This window comes from Phaethon aethereus (genome assembly GCF_964289735.1).
Source record: "Phaethon aethereus genome assembly, chromosome: 23".
Classification (NCBI taxonomy): domain Eukaryota; kingdom Metazoa; phylum Chordata; class Aves; order Phaethontiformes; family Phaethontidae; genus Phaethon; species Phaethon aethereus.
The window spans coordinates 6,009,548-6,026,160 of record NC_138599.1 but is presented as its reverse complement, the minus strand read 5'-3'; the positions used below and the strand labels follow the sequence as shown (position 1 = coordinate 6,026,160).

At 53.4% G+C, this 16,613-nt stretch overlaps 1 protein-coding gene across 1 annotated transcript; it reads left to right on the top strand.

The window, feature by feature from the left end:
• Positions 1-797: 797 nt before the first annotated feature.
• Positions 798-16,050, top strand: TMEM45B (transmembrane protein 45B; the record flags this gene model as incomplete). The annotated part of the gene is made up of 12 exons (XM_082009949.1): positions 798-981; positions 1,329-1,541; positions 2,556-2,833; positions 3,618-3,763; positions 4,548-4,661; positions 8,133-8,195; positions 8,898-9,015; positions 13,328-13,532; positions 13,783-13,995; positions 14,582-14,766; positions 15,392-15,537; positions 15,827-16,050. The coding sequence occupies 12 exons, from the start codon at positions 798-800 to the stop codon at positions 15,954-15,956; spliced, it is 1,995 nt and encodes a 664-aa protein (XP_081866075.1). The 3' UTR covers positions 15,957-16,050.
• Positions 16,051-16,613: the final 563 nt, after the last annotated feature.

Below are 16,613 nucleotides of genomic sequence, written 5' to 3'. Positions count from 1 at the left end.
GGCTGGAGCAGCTCGGCTGGGACCCCCGGGCTCTGTGCGGTGCAAATCCCGGCTTAGTGGTGCTCCGGAGGGAGAAGAAGGGGTGGGAGGAGGAGGTGATGCAGGGAGCCAGTTGGTTGGTTTGCCCCAAACCACAATGTTTTGTTTCCAGCAGCTTTTGGGGTATTTTTGAAGCCACGTTTTTAAGAAAATGCTTTGGCTTTGCGAAATTGATGCAGGGTGGATTTTTTTTTTTCCCCCTCCCTGGGCTGAAATAATTCCAGAAATTTAAAAATATGTTGGACATACGTGGCTTCTGTGGCTCTTCAAGGAGCTAAAGAAACCCAGTGGTGTTTACTCCTAGACCTTACTGTTCTCCCTGGGTATTATCTCTCCTCCCTGGTCCCGAAAAGCCCATGCTGCCTTGGTCTGCAGTGGATGCTCTCGCTTGTAGCTGCAGAAGGGTAGGGAAGGCAGGAGCTACTGCTGGGAGGGGTCCCGAGGGATGTGAGGTTCAGGCTGGGATGTGTCAGAGGTTGCAGCAGATACGAGGCCTCCGTTAAACTAGTCTGGGCTCCAGCTTTTTTGGACGTTTCCTAATCTTGGGGCGAGGACCTCGGACACGTCCCAGATGTTCCCACCTCTCACCCCTGGAGAGTTTCCCAGTGCTCTATCCTATTCCCATGCGCCTAGCCAAGACTTTTCCAGCCCTCCCGGAAAGGGAAATCCCATTTTTTCCAGCGTTCTGTCAAAGAACTGGTGTAAGTGGCATAATGACATTGTTTTTCCTTGCCTTGTAGTCGGAGGAGGTTGTCAGGATGGCGAACTTCAAGGGTCACGCGCTTCCAGGCAGTTTCTTCCTGCTCTTTGGGCTCTGGTGGTCTGTGAAATACCCGCTGCAGTATCTCAGCCAGAGAGTAAATAAGAAATCCCACAGGATTTACTGTTTCCAGCGTGTGGATGCCATTGAAGGGGGAATCAAAATCATCTTTGCTCTAATAGGTAAGGGTTATGTTTTACTGGCTATGCTGGTAACGTCCCAGCCTGTAGTGATGACTGTGCTGGAGCCCTTCCTCCAGAGAAACTGGTCCAGACGTGGAAGGATGCATCCTTGATGTTCATCTTGTCTTGGTCTCTAACAGAGTTTGATGTGAAAAGACCAAGTCTCGTACCCCTTCCCAAAGCTGAGCTACCGTTAATACAGGCAGGCCTGATTTTTATATCCGGTCCTTTCTCCTTAACGCGAAACGGTCAGCTCTTGCTTCAGAACCCCCCCGCAGCAGCGAGTAGCATCAGCCGTGACTGCAAATAAACCGTCAGAAACGGCATGCTCTTGCGTGTCCGTGCAGGGATGCTGGCAGAGCAGTTCGTCCCGGACGGTCCACACTTGTACCTCTACAGTGGGGAGAACCGCGACTGGGTGAAGCTGATGAACTGGCAGCACACCACCATGTACCTCTTCTACGGCCTCTCCGGGGTGGTGGACGTCTTCACCTACACCTCCCAGGTGGTGCCGCGGGGTCTGGATCGCCTCACGCTGTCCGTGGCGGTGTTCGTTGAAGGTTGGTAGGAGGTGACGCTTAATTTGGGGAGGGATGTTGGAGGGTGAGTCAGAGAGGGACCAAAATTTGCCGGACTGAGATATTGCTGTGAACGCCCCTGAAGATAGGATGGGTTGTAGGTGATGTATTATCGAAGGGTGGTCCGTAGTAAGATGGGAAATATAAGCATCGATGGGTCCTGGCTTTGCCTGGTTTGGGATTTCTGGGGTGACGGTGGTACAAAGCAGCAGGCTGAGTTTCCTCATTATCATAAATGGCTGGCGGATGCTGCATTTATCTTACACCCACGGAGCTGTCTGCGTGCCCCGCGTTCCCCCTCGAGGGCCATTAATTGCACTGCAGACATCGTCATCCTCATCTGCTTGCGTTGCACGTGGCAAATTCAAGTGACTTATTCCGGCTTCAGCAGATCGTGAACATCGTTTTGTCTTTGGGCTGCCTTGCAAGACATGAACCAGGATTTCAGGCCCCTCTTGGATCACAGAGGGAAAAAAAATAGGAAAGGAAGGTCTTGCTTATATAGAAAACCCCTTAATGGAGGCACATCTCTTGTCATTTTTCCTTCCCCGATCCCAGTGGTTTTGGAAGCAGCAGGAGGCACAGCTCAGCAGGCACAGTTTGGCATGTGTAAGAAAATGGAATCTATCACTTCCAGCTCCCAGGAAAATGGTGAAGTTTAGCCATAGAAAAGCAGGACACAGCAGGAACCTGGCTACGAGGGGAGGGTGATCTGAAGAGGTGATGGCACTGACACGGGAAGAAAACCACCCTTCTGTTGTCCTCTGCCCTTGGTCCCTATCTTGCTCAGATCCTCTTGCCCCAAGGTTGGGCATCTCATCCCTCCAGGACGGTGGGATGCCAGGAGACCTCGAGGGACGGTGCTATGTGGAGTCCCTTGTTTTCGTGGTGACCTGTCTCATTTTGCCAAGCGGGCAGGCGATTTACTCCACCAGGACTCTGCGGTCACGGTTGGTATTGCTAATGCCGCTCTAAGCGCGGTACGTATTTTGGCAGGTTGTCTCTTTTATTACCACGTCCTTCACCGCCCCATGTTGGATCAGCATATCCACTCCCTGCTGCTCATCGCCATCTTTTCAGGGGCCTGCAGCATCCTGCTGGAGGTCTTCCTCCGTGACAACATTGTCCTGGAGATGTTCAGAGCCGGTGTCACCATCGTCCAGGGAACGTGGTTCTGGCAGGTCAGTTCTGCCGTCTCTTGCGGAGCGGAGTGCCGAGGTAGGAGAGAAATGGGAAAAGAGGAAAAGCAGCCGCGCCCCACGTATCAATCGCGCGTCTCTGAAGGATAGTTTTGCCAGGCTTGCTTCATGAACAGATCGTAACCCAGAATGAAAATTTACTTATCGCAGGTCACCTCTGATGACCGCTCCTGCTGAAATCGCTGTTTGTCTTGGCTTATGGCTCCTCTGGGGGGAACGGCGAAAGCGAGCGCTCGCCGTGAGCGAGCAACGTTTTACAGTATCTAACAACCAAGTACTAATTGCTTAACGTGTCTAATGCACCCGGCAGCACTCCCTCTGGCTCAGCGGAAAGATGCAAAGCCCCCCAAGCAATAAAACGGCTGAGTAAAAATACGGCCAGCCGCTTGTTTTGGTTGTAGCTGGAGAAGCAAAGAAATCGGTTGGAGGTAACCACTCCCAAAACTAGGCTGCCGAAAAGAAATGCCAGTTCCCTTCCTCTTTCCCAGCCCCAGGGCTGCTGCGCTAACTCAAACTCAAATTCAGAGATTAAAAACTTGTAAAATACTGGATCTGGAGTTTTTAAGGGATGGCTAGGAGTCTGGAATGCAGAGGGACAAATGTATCTGGGTATCGTGCAGAAAAAGAGAGACCACAGGGGCAGACTTGCTTTGTGTGGCCTCTCGTTGCAAGGCAAGACTTCAACGAGGCCAACGCTGTCTCAGCAAAACCCACTACCCTGGCCAAGGCTCGAGTCCCTCGGTCACCATGCGGATCGTGGTGATACCCGAGATGGACAGAGGGGTGCAGGAGGGCTTCAGTACGTTGATTTTTTTTCCCCCCCCCCCCCCCAAGGTAATAATTTGCTTGTTCCACCCAGATCGGGGTCGTGCTGTTCCAGCCGTGGGGAGGTCCAGCGTGGGATGAGAAGGACCACAGCAACATCATGTTCCTCACCATGTGCTTCTTCTGGCACTGGGCAGCCGCTGTGGCCATCTTGGCTGTAAACTACACTCTCGCTTACTGGTATGGCTGGGGCACGAATTTGGGCAGGAGCGGGGTGGGCAGACAGGGATGGGGACGACCGGAGTGAGATGCAGATGTACTCCACCTGATCCTGGAGCACAAAGTCACAGCTGAATAAGCAGCCCCTGAGTACCGCAAGTTTTAGGGCCCGGTGACAAGCGTGCACATCATTTGTCGACTGCACAGAATGCAAAATAGTGTCAGCAAGGGGCACAGGGCATGAAACATGGAGAAGTCAAATAACCGAGCCCCTGAAGGTATTCCTGGAAGTCACACCGCTTTTTTTTTTTTTTTTTCCTTCTCTCTGCACCAAGTGGTGGAAATCAAATTCTTTAATTCGATAGAGAAATCAAAGCATTACCCGGAGCCCCTGACACTTTGTCCCCTCCCTTGCAAGGACGTCGAAGCGGCGGATGGTCTGAGGTACCGCAGCACCGTCGGATGGCTGAAACACCGCCAGCCCCTGGCATGGCTTTTCCAAGGGGATGGGAAGGGGACATTATCCCACTTTCAGGGGTGCTCCTACGGTCTACAAGCCTCTAAGGGAGGCTGCATGGCTTGCTGAGACATGGGCTACGGAAGGGATAGCCCAGTCTATGCAAGCAAATAGACTTTACACAGAATTAAAAAGAAAAAGACCATCACCACTCCCCCCTCCCCAGCATTTTAGGACCTCGGTAATAGCTTCTTCCCCTCTTTGTATTCATTGCAAGTGCACTGTGCTGCCCGGAGCGTTCTAGTTTGGGGGTTTTGCTAAGGGTGACGTATTGCTCGTGTGTTACAGCTGCATCCAGAGGTGCGGGAGAGGCAGCGGAGAGCCCTACATCGGGCTCGGAGTCCGGCAGCAAAAGTGTGACACGAGCTCCCAAGCCGCCTTCTTAAATGGATCTGATGAAGAGTGAGGAGGGTGCAATCTCCTTCTCCAAACACGTGAAGAATCCATTTTCTAGAAGGAAAAAAAAATAATAAAAATTTTAAAACCTAATTAAATATTTACGTTTCGGAAGAGCAAAGAGAGGTACCGCCGGTCTGCTGCTGGGGAGCACGGTGAGCACACGGGGGCTATCTCCCCCCGTCCGTACCCAAATATCCCCCTCTCCCAAACAAGCACTCTTTTGCGGTGATTTTCAGCAGCCAAATTAAGCACAGAAATTCAGCACGACGAGATCGCTTTGTCCTATGGGTTCCCACGTGTGTTTCCATAGCGATGGAGGGCATCCTTGAGCCAGCGGACTTTTCCAAGACCCTGGAGGCTTTGACCCACCGTGATTGAAGTCAGGGAAGCCTCCAGGCTGAGGTCATGTACCTCTGGACCGAGGCATCATCTCAAGGAGGAAGAGTACAAGAGTGTTGGATGGGAGATTATGTCAAATTTGCAACGTCGTGGCTTGATTGTGCACAATCCAAATTTGATTACCGAAGCTTTGAACTAAAGAGGGATTTTGTTAATCGTTTTCGTGTTCACTTAAAGGCTGAAAGAGTGCGTAAATGTGAAATAAAAATCCTCACTGAGCTGATACCCTTAAATTTAAGTCTGATAAATTACAGAGAGTGTAATAATAGCTTAGACAAATCCACCCCTCCGACCTGTAAAGCCTGAAGGGCTGTAAGATACGTGGTGAAGCAGCAGGGATTCGTAAAACGTCCCAGTTTTCCATTGAAAATAAGCCCCTCAGCTTGGAAAGTGAGATGAAACAGGCGCACGTTTTGTTCTTAGCCTGCCTTTGCCAGCTCATTTCTTGCAAAAAAGTGACTGGAAATGTCACCTTCCCAGATAGGAGGAGAATGCGCCAGTAGTGAGTACGGGGATTAATAAATAAATAAAAATAATGATGATAATAATATTATGAAAAATAGTAATATAATAAAAAAATAAACTGCAGCGCACGCGCTTTGCACATACTTTTTTTCTGCCGAGTGGAGTAGCTTTTCTAAACTGCAGGGATTCCCCTTGCTGCCGCGCTGCGTTTTGCGGGCTTCCTTTTCGGGGGCAGCGAAAAACCCTATTTTCAGGCTGACAAACCGAGTTACCTGGAGGGCTGCAGGACGAGAAACCGAGCGTAGCTGAAGAGCAAAAAGGCCCGGCGTGGTGCTCGGAATTCCTTCTGCTCTGCTCGGAATGATTTTCTTTAAAAAAAACCGGACCAAACATCCCCATTCCCACGAAATAGCCACGTGAGGGCAGCAGCAAGGTGGCAAAGCTGCTGCCGGACGTGCAGGAACCTGCTCCGAGCCTGCAGTCACCTTGCAGCCACCCTCCTCCTTGCCACCCCCAAAAGTCAGAGGTTATTTCCATCCGAGGGCTCGCAGATGAGAGCTGACCTTGGTTTTTAAAAGCGCTCCTTGCTTCTGAAGGCGGGAGAGGGTTGTTTTAATTCTTCACGGCTCTGCTGCTCTTGATCAAGTCGCCATCTCGCTTCACCGCGAGGTTTTCTTTGTCCCTTGTCGCTACGTCGGCCACAAAACACTTTTCCCCTCGGTAGCACCCGGGGTCCGGAATCGTTTCTATCTGCCTCATTAACTCCCCGCTCCTACAAACATCCCAGCGCGCGCTAATTTGTTTTCCAACTCTGGAGCACATTTTTTCCCGAGGTATGAAGGTCAGCGAAGGAGGAGACATACAGCCTGCGATTAAGTAAGAAAATACGGGAGGTGTTCTTCTCTGGATGGGAATTAAGCATTTTTGTTTTCGCTAAACCCCACATTTGTAAATAGCTTAGATACCCAAGGAAGGGCATGAAGGTTGCTGGGTGCACGGTGAGCGGTCCAGAGGCGGTTTATTATATAGCGAGGTGCAATCACAACCCGTCCTCAGATTTATTTCTCATGCGACAGATATACCAGGGCGCTCCTGAACCGCGTGTTGCTTTTAACACAACCTTAATGTCAACCAGTAGGCCTGGATTACGGTTTTCACCATATAAATTGAATTATCAGCTAGTGTCTTGGCGCTCTGTACTGGGCCCGTTGGCCGTGCAGCTGGAGTGGACCTGGGCTGGATTTGCAGCCATCTCCACAGCTGGCTCTAAAAGGACCGTCATGCCCCGGGCGATGTCTCGGGGGCGGTTTGTGTCTTGTGTAGCCGCAGCCTGACGTTGTCGGACGGTGCGGTTCAAGGGTGGGAGCTGCCCGTGTTCCTGAAAGAAGGGACCTGCTCATCCGAGGCAGGAAGGAGCTGCTGATCCTCCCGACGGTGACATCTAACCTCCTCTCGCGAAGGAAACCCAGACGACACCCCCCAAAAGCAGCCGAGCACCGTGGCAGCGGGCTCTTCCTCCAGCTGGAAGGACAAGCCCTTCGTCAAGAGCTCGTTCCTCGGGCAGAGATGGGCTCCGCCGCGGCCACGTTTATGTAAGGCTGGACCGATGGTGTAGGCAGCAGAACAAGCCCTGCCTGCGCATATACCACCTGCTTCACCTCCTCTGTTGCCTGTTTATGAAAGCTGGTGTTAGCATTCGTCATAATGATGATAATAATAATAATAATACTTTGCGCTTCCCGAACAACCATCCATCTGCAGCGCTCGAGCTGCTGGCAAACCTTTAATTAGATTGTGCCTCCCACCACCCCCAGGAAGCAGGCAAATATTATCACATTTTTTCATTAGCGCCGAGGCTGATGATGAACCTTCAGGGAGAGGATGTTGCAGTTACAGCTGAGAAAGAAAGACAAAGAAGGGGAAAAAAAAAAAAATCAAATTGAGCTCGGGGTTTAGCTTGAGAATATTAGAGGGGCTGGCGAGGGTCGGACACAGATCTGCCTCCCCCGGTCTCAGGGAGGAAGAGGAGGGCAGGCGTGCGCTGGTACAACCCCATCACGCTCCTCCACGCCGCAGGGGTTCGCAGCCGAGGAAGCGTAATGGAGCTGCCTCCATTTGTGCCCACGGTGATTTGAGCACGCGCGGTGCGTGCGCGACCCGCTCTGTGGTGGGGGGTTTGCCATCCTTTCTCTGGGTACCCCCTCACCGGGCTGTCGTGTGCTTGGCACAGTTTCGTCCTTTTTATCACGGGGATGGTTTAAAAGGCTGGAAACCCCCTTTCCTCAACCATTTCGTGCACCCACAACTTTTTTTTTCCCCAATCTGACTGGCAGGTACTTTAATACTTTTTTAACAGAAAACCTTTCTCTGCGGGCTTTACACAGGGAAAAAGTAAAAGCTGGCCCTTTAATCTCCGTGGAAAAAGGCACCTTCAGCCTGCGAGCAGATCCTTTTCAGCTGGGCCTCGTTTCTTCCCCTCTCCCTCCAGCTGCCGCCCTCCCGCCTGGTGCTTCCCCACCTTCTCCAAGGACCTGCCTCGTCCTGCTGGGGAAGCGCCTGTGTGTGCAGCTGCTTTTTGGGGGGACGGCTGGTTGAGTTGGGTGGTCGCAGAAAGGAGAACCGAGCTGCAAAGAGGTCCCTGACGGTGCTGCTGCTCCTCTTCCACCAAGAAAGGTATGATTTTTTTGATTTTTTTTTTTATTTTTTTGAATTTTTTTATTTTTTATTTTTTATTTTTGATTTTTTGATTTTTGATTTTTGATTTTTTGTTTTAATTTTTTGATTTTTTTGATTTTTATTTTTTATTTTTTGGGGGGGTTGATTTTTTATTTTTTTATTTTTTGAATATTTTTATTTTTTGTTTTATTTTTTTATTTTTTATTTTTATTTTTTATTTATTTTTTTATTTTTATTTTTTGATTTTGGGGGGGTTGATTTTTTGATTTTTTTATTTTTGATTTTTTGATTTTGTTATTTTTGATTTTTTGATTTGTTATTTTTATTTTTGATTTTTTGATTTTTATTTTTTGTTTTAATTTTTTTGATTTTTTGATTTTTTTTATTTTTGGGGGGTTGATTTTTTGATTTTTGATTTTTTGATTTTTTAATTTTTAAAATTTTTTTATTTTTAAAATTTTTTTTGTTTTTTTTTTCTTTCTCCCCCCCCCCGTATTATCCTTAGGGGTAGGTCTGCAAGGAGCAGCTCCTATGGAGGTTGCGTTTCTCCCTGCACTTGGGCTTCGCGTGGCAGCACCCCGCGGGCCGCGGCGGCTTTAGCTTGGGGGAAGCCACCCGCGTTTGCGGAAGCCCCTCCGCCGCGGTGGCCTTCCCCGACGTTACGGGACCTTTCTGCACGCGTGCTCGGCCCTTCGCCAGGCACCTCGCTCCCCCGAGCGCCGCTGGAGGCGAGCAGCGATGGGCGTACGGCGCAGCTGCGTGCCGGCACCGCCGCCAGCTTCTTCTCGTCCGTCCTTCCTCCTACCTGCTACCACCGGTACGGAGGTGACGAGTACAAAAATGCTCCTGGCCATGGCTTGGTGGCTTTTACGGCGGTGCTGGAGGACAGCCCGTCACCATGGGGAGGGTTGTGCAGGTCGGTTTGATTCCGTGCTACCGCAGCCTTGGGGCTTCCTTGGGGTGCTGGCTCACCTGTGTGGCTCGTGGCAGGGCTGGGCATGGCTTATCCTCGGGCCCCGCTGGGTTCCTCTTGGTTGCAGGAGGGGTTACGTGTGTGTGCGTGCGGTCGCAACCGGGTTGGGAAGGCGCCGAGGGGTCCTTCGTGGTCCTCGGGTGGCCGGAGGCTCGGGCAGCACCGCTGAGCGGCCCTGGGTGCTTCCGCGCCGTCGGCTCGGTGCGTCGGAGGGAGACGGGGACGCCGGGTTGACCCGTGGTGGTTATTCGCGTCGAGCGGCGCGCAGCCGGGGCGCTCGGCTTTGGGCAGCGTTTCATGTCGGGTGGGTGAGAAAAGGGACGGAAAGGGGCTGCCGGGTCCTGCCAGCCCCCCTTCGGCCGGGGGGAGAGGGCCATCGTCCGCCTCCTCTGGGCTGCTGTGGGCTGGGAGGTGGAGTTCACAAGGGCTCTGCTCTGGTTGGGGAGCTCCTGCCCCAAAATCTCCTGCCTGCGGGCACTTTTTATAAGCCCAGACCCCCCTAAAAACGTTGTCGTGTAGCTGGCAGCCCAGTTGGGAGCCCGCAGAGCCTGGCCACGTCGGGCGACGCCGCAGCCTTGTCCTTCCTTGGCTCCTTCCCCAGTCATCCAAAAAACCCAACATAATAACTGAATATATATGGTTGCCATGGGAATGGGAATTGGCTGCTCATCCTGATTTTTGTGGCGAACTCTGGCAGGCTTTTTGTTTTGGGTTGGGTTGGGTTTTTTTTTTTTTTGTTTAATAGCAGACACGAGGTGTCCCAGGTTGTGAAAGCTGGTTGACTCAGCGCGCCTTGAACTGTCCCGCAGGATGTTCGGCTCTAAACATCCTGTCTGAAGGCCACCTCCCCGTGGTGGCTTCTCCCTTTATCTGCCTCTTCTGAGTAACAACCGCTCCTTGCTGCCACATCTGGAGAGGGAGAAGGACAGGCAGGAGTCACAGGTAAACTCTCCTACCCATAGAGAGAAACACCTTGGTGAGCAGCCGTGCACGGGATGGACACGGCTGCTTGAGCTCGGGAAGAAGCGACGCGGAGAGAGCCCGTCTCTGCAAGGCTAAGCTTTAGTGCGACGACGGCCACAGATGAGACCGGTGGAAGCCGTGTTGATGGAGGCAGCCTGCCAGCAATCCGCGGCGTTAGCTCTTTTTTTCTGGGGTTATCAGGCTTTGGAGGTGCCTCGTGGCGGAGGATTGGCAGGAGAGGGAGCTTGTGCCGCTTCTGTTGGGTGGAGGCTGAGAGATGTGCTTGGGTAGCAAGGATGGAGAAGACCCTCCAAATGTCCGCGGCCAGAGGTTGAGCTTGCCCTGTGCATTCAGGCTGGCTGTCCTGGGATGCTGATGGTTGCAGGTGCAACCATCCTGCCGGGCTGATGGTTGCACCCATGGGTGCTTGCAGGGGATACTCACGTGTCCACGTGGAGTACATGTCCACACCCCTGCGCGGGGCCGAAATCATCAACGGTGACGAAGCTGGGGCTGCGATGGCTCCTGGGGGAAAGAGCCTGGAAACTGGGGAGAAATGCCGTGCTTCCCGAGCCGCGCCCGGGGAGGCTGCGAGCAATCGGTGCGGGTCACCGTAAGGAGAGCTGGCGGCTCCCGTAGGGCTGTTACGCAAAAGCTTCGCAGCCTGGAAGTTGCGGAGGGAGAAGGGCAGCTCGGGTAATAGCTCCTGACGGCAGCTGTATGTCACGACCGACGAACTGGCTCGCCGGAAAAATAAATCACCCGGGTGCCTCTCCTCGACCGGTGCTCTCTTCCCCGGTTGCGGCTCGCTTGGAGCTTAATCCGCTTTTACGTGAGCGTGGACTCCAGTGTCGGAGTGAGAGGTATCAGGGTTGGGCTCGGTGGGCCGGTGGAGGGGCTGCGTGGATGTGGGGAGGTTGTTTTTCGGCGCCTCAGATACGTGAGCTGGGCAAGTGTGGACTGTTGCTTGGAAACACGTCTGGTTTCTCTGCAAAATAGTGGCTGTTTTATAAAAGAAGGTGTTTTTGGTTTTTTCTTTTTTTTTTTTTTTTTGAGTGGGCTACATCCAAGCTTCTGCTTGACTGAAGGGTGGGTTTGGGACATCTCTGCTAAGTGAGAGATGCCCCAGGATATGCGGTGGCTGCTGAAGAGCTGTGTCCGGGCGGTGGGAAGCAAAGGGGACTCGTGGCAACTACCCAAAGCCTTGCTGAATCGGGCTGCTGAGAGGCTACAAAGCACAAGGGTCCCCAGCACCAAAAAGAAGAGGAGTGAGGCTACCCTGCTGTGGAGAGGGATGGCTGGGGTAGGAGATCCCAGGGACAGCTCTGAAACAGAGTGGTTTGGGGTCTGCTGAGTTACCGGTGGCTGCGGGGTGATAAATCCCCGGGTTGAAGCTGGACACTGGGCTGGCCTGGAGCATCCTCTGGAGCTGGGATGTGTCGGTTGATGCCTGGGCACTGGGATGTCTCTGCTCTCCTCCAGCTAAGCACGTCAAATTAACGATCCCGCTATGTATCTTGATCAGGGTACGGTCCTGACTCCAGCTTCGGGCGGTTGCCCTCGCAGTCCCAGTCCCTGTCGGACAACAGTAAAATTTGGTTATATATCGTGCAATTGTGCGCCGCTTAAATGCGCTTTAATAGCGTTTGTTCTTAAGTCACTTCAGCATGTGGATGTCTCTGCAGGGAAGATGTGTGCCCTGGACCTGGTGTCGAGGCTATAATCAGGAGAGACACGGGTCCTCCTGGGGCATGGGCCGTCTCGCCCTAATGTAGGCGTCCAAAACAGAGCAGAAAGCCGTCACCGATCCCCGAACCAGCTCCCGGGATGGGGCGTTTCTCATCTACCTGAAAGGCTGTTTAGTAACATCCCTCCTGACAGGAAACCTTAACGCGGTGTGAAGAGCTTTGAGCCTTCTCCAGATTCCCTGTGGCCCGGAGATGCAATGGATGATGACGGTCCGTAAACCCAAACGCCGCGCTTGCGCACACAGGGCTGAGCCCGTTCGGCCGACTCCAGCTCCTCTCCTAAAACCTGACCGGGGACGTCTCGCAGAGCTCTCCCTCACCTAAGGCACTTGCCACCCTTGTTTTGTAGTATCTAATTACTTTCTAGTGTGGGAGGACTCGAAGAACGTGCTGGAGTTGTTCATCCAGCCTCTGCAATTTGCTTTGGTATTTATAAGCACAGCGAGGATGTGATGTGCGATGTGAGGGCAAGTCGGTGTGGTAGCTTCAGGATGAGTAACGCCTTCTTCCGTGCACATCTGAGCGGTAGAAAAGGACCAGAAAGCCCGTGAGGTGGGAAAAAAGGGGCCTTCCTCAGGTGATAGACACGTACAGAGAGCAAGGAGAGGGGTCTTGCTGGAGGGAGCGAGACCACCCCAAGGTAACATCAAAAGCTCGCTGCTATTTAGGTCATTACTTGTTCCCTTTTGTGCTTGCTGCTCTGGGATTTTTTTTCAACAGTTTGAGTATGGGTTTAGGTACTTCGCAGGATATAACTTTGCCCTTGGCAAAGTTGCGCTACCGTAACTCTGCTCCTCTCCATCCTTGCTGGTATGCGGCGACGTTGGTCCAGATTAGCGCAAAGGCAATTCTCACTCCTTTAGTATCTCTCCCTTGTGTCAAATCACCGCTCGTCCGCCACGCAAAGGTTGTGTGGAATATGCGTGAGGTTCCCTTTGGAAATGGTAATGGTTCCTGCGTTGCCGCCTCCAGCTGCGCAGCCGGTAGGGCCCAGCCAAGCCTTGGCTGGCTGGAGCTGCCGAACGCGCCGGCTGGATTCACGCCCTGGTAATTATCTAGTTTGGAGGGAGTTTATGTTCCAAGGAAATAATTGTCATGTTGCTTTTTATTAGCAAAAACTTTGTTATGGTTCCTCTTCTAAAAGCACGTATCTGCTGTGCTTTCTTGGGCGCTAATGTATTTTTCTCTGGCATGATGAAGTCCTGATGATTGCATGCATGCAACCACATACATATCTACGTGTACACATATATACAGTGGTGCACGATGGCAGCTTCTCCGTGGTGATGTCCCACCTCTGGTATTACCTGTTTGCAGCTGACGGCAGAGCTGTGCATGTCGCTCTGTGGGGATGCAGTTCCCCGGGGATGCTGAGCCGGGGAGCAGCCCAACGTCTCCCTTGGGGATACTTTGAGTCGGTCCCCAGGCACCGTTTGTCCTTGCAGGTCCAGCAAGCAAGCCCAATGCCAACGAGTTTCCTCGGCAGTGCCCTCCGGGGCACCTTCTTCTTCACTTTTGGACTCTGGTGGTCTGTGCGATACCCCCTGAAGTATCTCAGGCGGAAAGCCAATGCCGAGAGCCAGCCAAGCTATGGGGTCCAGCGTGGGGAAGTCTTCGAAGGGGCGGTCAAAGCTTTCTTTGCTCTAGCAGGTAAGAGGTGATGATGAGGGCCCCAATATCTACTGGCACCGCGGCCGCTCAGTCCCACGAGACTGGGGCCGTTTGTACTGGGAAATGGCGGCGGCCGGTGTGCGAGGGCTTGGGGACGTGCTTGTGGCACGGTCTGTGATGGGGCCTCGCTACCGTTCCCCTGGGCACATATGACTACGACTTTGCCGTTGCAAAGAAAGGCTTCCTGCAAGCTTGTCCTTTCCCCGTGACCTTTCCGCTCTCTGCCCAGGGATATTGGTGGAGCAATTTGTTCCCGCTGGCCCCCACCTGCAGCTGTACAGCCCCAAGACGCACAGCTGGACGGACCTCACCCGCTGGCACTACACCACCATGTACCTCTTCTTCCTCCTGTCCGGCATCGTGGACGTCGTCTCGCACTCTCCGCTCAAGCTGCCGCTTGGCTTGGATCGGCTCTCGCTGTCCGTGGCGCTCTGCATCGAAGGTGAATCGCACGCGGTGCCTGGGAGACTGTGGAGTACGGGAAGCGCTGGGAGGGTCGCCGATGTGCAGCAGCCCAAAATCCCTGGGCTGTTTTGGGGCTGGCGAGGTGCTGTGCGAGCTGTCAGGGTGTGCAGATGCGCGACGACGCTGGCTGGGTGCCGAAGTCACCCCTTCCAAATACGAATCCGCCCGTGGCTGGGTGCCCTGGTGCACGGAGGATGCATGAGGCCGTAGGGACGTGAGCTCCTCCAGGTGACAAACAGCTGGTTCTCACAAAAATCTCCGGTCCCCTCACCTTGGTTTGATGTATGGGAAGACAAACCCTGATACAAAGCTCCCCACCACCTCTAAGTCCCCATCGCCACGCTCCTCCTGACAGCCCTACGGCCATGGCTGGGGCATGGTGGTCCCCCCAGCTATGGGTGGTCCTTGCAGAGCGAAGGCTGTTTGCTGTCTGGCTCTTCCCACCAGGCAGATCATGGCAAGACCTGGAACACAGTCTCAGTTTTCAGATGTTTCTTTTAAGAACAAACAAACAAAACTGAATCCCAGAGCATCCTGTTCTAATGCAGTGTGAATCTTGGCAGGTTTGCTCTTCTGCTTCCATGACGACGGCGATGCTGCACTGGACCACCACCTCCATTCCCTGCTGGCCGTGGCTATCTTCGCTGGAGCCCTCTGTGCCCTCCTAGAGGTGTTCCTCCGAGACCACATCATCCTGGAGACCTTCAGGACCAGCTCCTTCCTTCTCCAGGGCTCTTGGCTTTGGCAGGTCAGTGCGCATCCAGCCCTCTCCTCTGAGCCGTGTGCCTCGCGCCCCGGAGGGCGAGCGGAGCGGGGGGCTGCTCTGCCCTGTAGGGCATGTCTGTTGGGCTTGAAGTTGTAGGCTGGTTGGAATATCTGGGGAAGAAATGGGGCTTAGTGCCAGAGCTGTCACCGTGGAGATACGCACGTGTAATGTATGCAGCACGGAGAAATCCCAAGAGTGTGTTCTTTTTCATTAGGTCCAATTTCTTTCTCTGTTTATTCCAAGTAGCTGGAAATATCTGGAAACCTCTCACGTAATCGCCCCACTTTGGCCCTAGGGAGAAACGTGCAGCCTGGCACCGTCGCCTTTGGGTTGTCGTCTTTCTCTGGGGATGCTGGGCTGCACGGCGAGTCCTAAGGCTTGTCAGCAGAGCATCCCTCTCCTCCTGCAATGCACCCCTGTGTCGCTCTGGGGACACAGCGTGCTTGGGGGTGCTGAGGGGAGTGGTCCAGGTGTCATGGGGGATTATTTGGCCTCTGAGTCCCCGGTGAGCTGCAGCAGCCCGGCTGAAATCGGGAGGGAAAGCAAGGAGGGACGTGCTAAAGCCTGGCTCGTGCTGATGCCTCACATCCCTTCTGTCTGCTGCCAGATTGGCTTTGTGCTGTCCCCTCCGTGGGGAGGACCGGGCTGGGATCAGACCGAGCGCAGCAACTTCACGTTCCTCACCATGTGCTTCTGCTGGCACTACGCGGGCGTTCTCGCCGTCTTGGCAGCAAACTCTGCCGCATCTCGCTGGTACGTGGGGGAGAGGGGTCCTGGCACGGTGCACAAGCTGGGATGGCCAAGAGTAATACCTAGACCCAAGATTACCCTGGGGAATCCAGCTGCTAGTGTATCATGGGATAAGAAAAGCGGGTGTCCATGCATGTCCAAGCACAGACTAGTCCATGGCTTGGCTGGAGAGGATGGGCTCGGTACCACCGTGGAGCAGACGGTCCTCAGCAGCCTTCCCAAGCAGGCTGGGGTGAGCCGACGGCTCTCGCTGCCCGCAAATACCTGACCGGTGTCACCGTCTCTCCTGCAGCTGCAACGAGTCCTGCCACCTGAAATTCGGGGACATCGACGTGGAGCTGGACTGCGGCATGTGTATGCGCAAAAGCAAGAAGAGCTCCAGCGGCGCCCTACTGCCGGAGAGCACCTCGGATGACAAATGAGGCCGTGGCGGGCAAGGAAACTTCTCCCCCGCTGGCTTAGAGCTCTTGAAACGAGGTTTCTAATTAGTCTGGATAAACTACACCGGCACTTGACGGCGGAGCACCAGAAGTGGGATGCAGGACCCCAAAAGCGGAGCGCGGCAGGAGATGCGAAGCCTTTCCCGTGCGTCCCTTCGGCGGTAGCAAGAGCGAACCAGGCTCGTCTGGGAGGGGGTTTTTAATTTTCGGTGCTGCAGCTGGGGCTACGAACTGCAGGACTGGTTTGCTGGTGGAATCCAACCGTCGTCGTCCATTTTGGCTATTTTTTTAACATTGTTTTCGCTTCGGCTCTGCAGAAGGGAGCCAAACCAGCATTCAAAGCTCCTGGTGGCTGTTGCTCACTCTGGTGTTTGATGGAGGGTTTTTTGTATAAAGCTTAATGTGCGCAGAGTGTACGTGATCACCAATAAAGTACTTGAACGAAGCATCTCGACGGATCTAGTGGATCTCATGAATACGATGCCTTGAGGTTGAAGGCACGGCTAAGGGGATGTCTGGCTTCAAAATGGATTGGGGTGTGGATGAAGTGCCAGAGGGACGGGACTGCGTGTGGCTGAAGGTGGCCAGATCTGCCTGGAGGAAGGGGTTGGTGGCCAGGGATGGGCTTTTCCCCTGTCA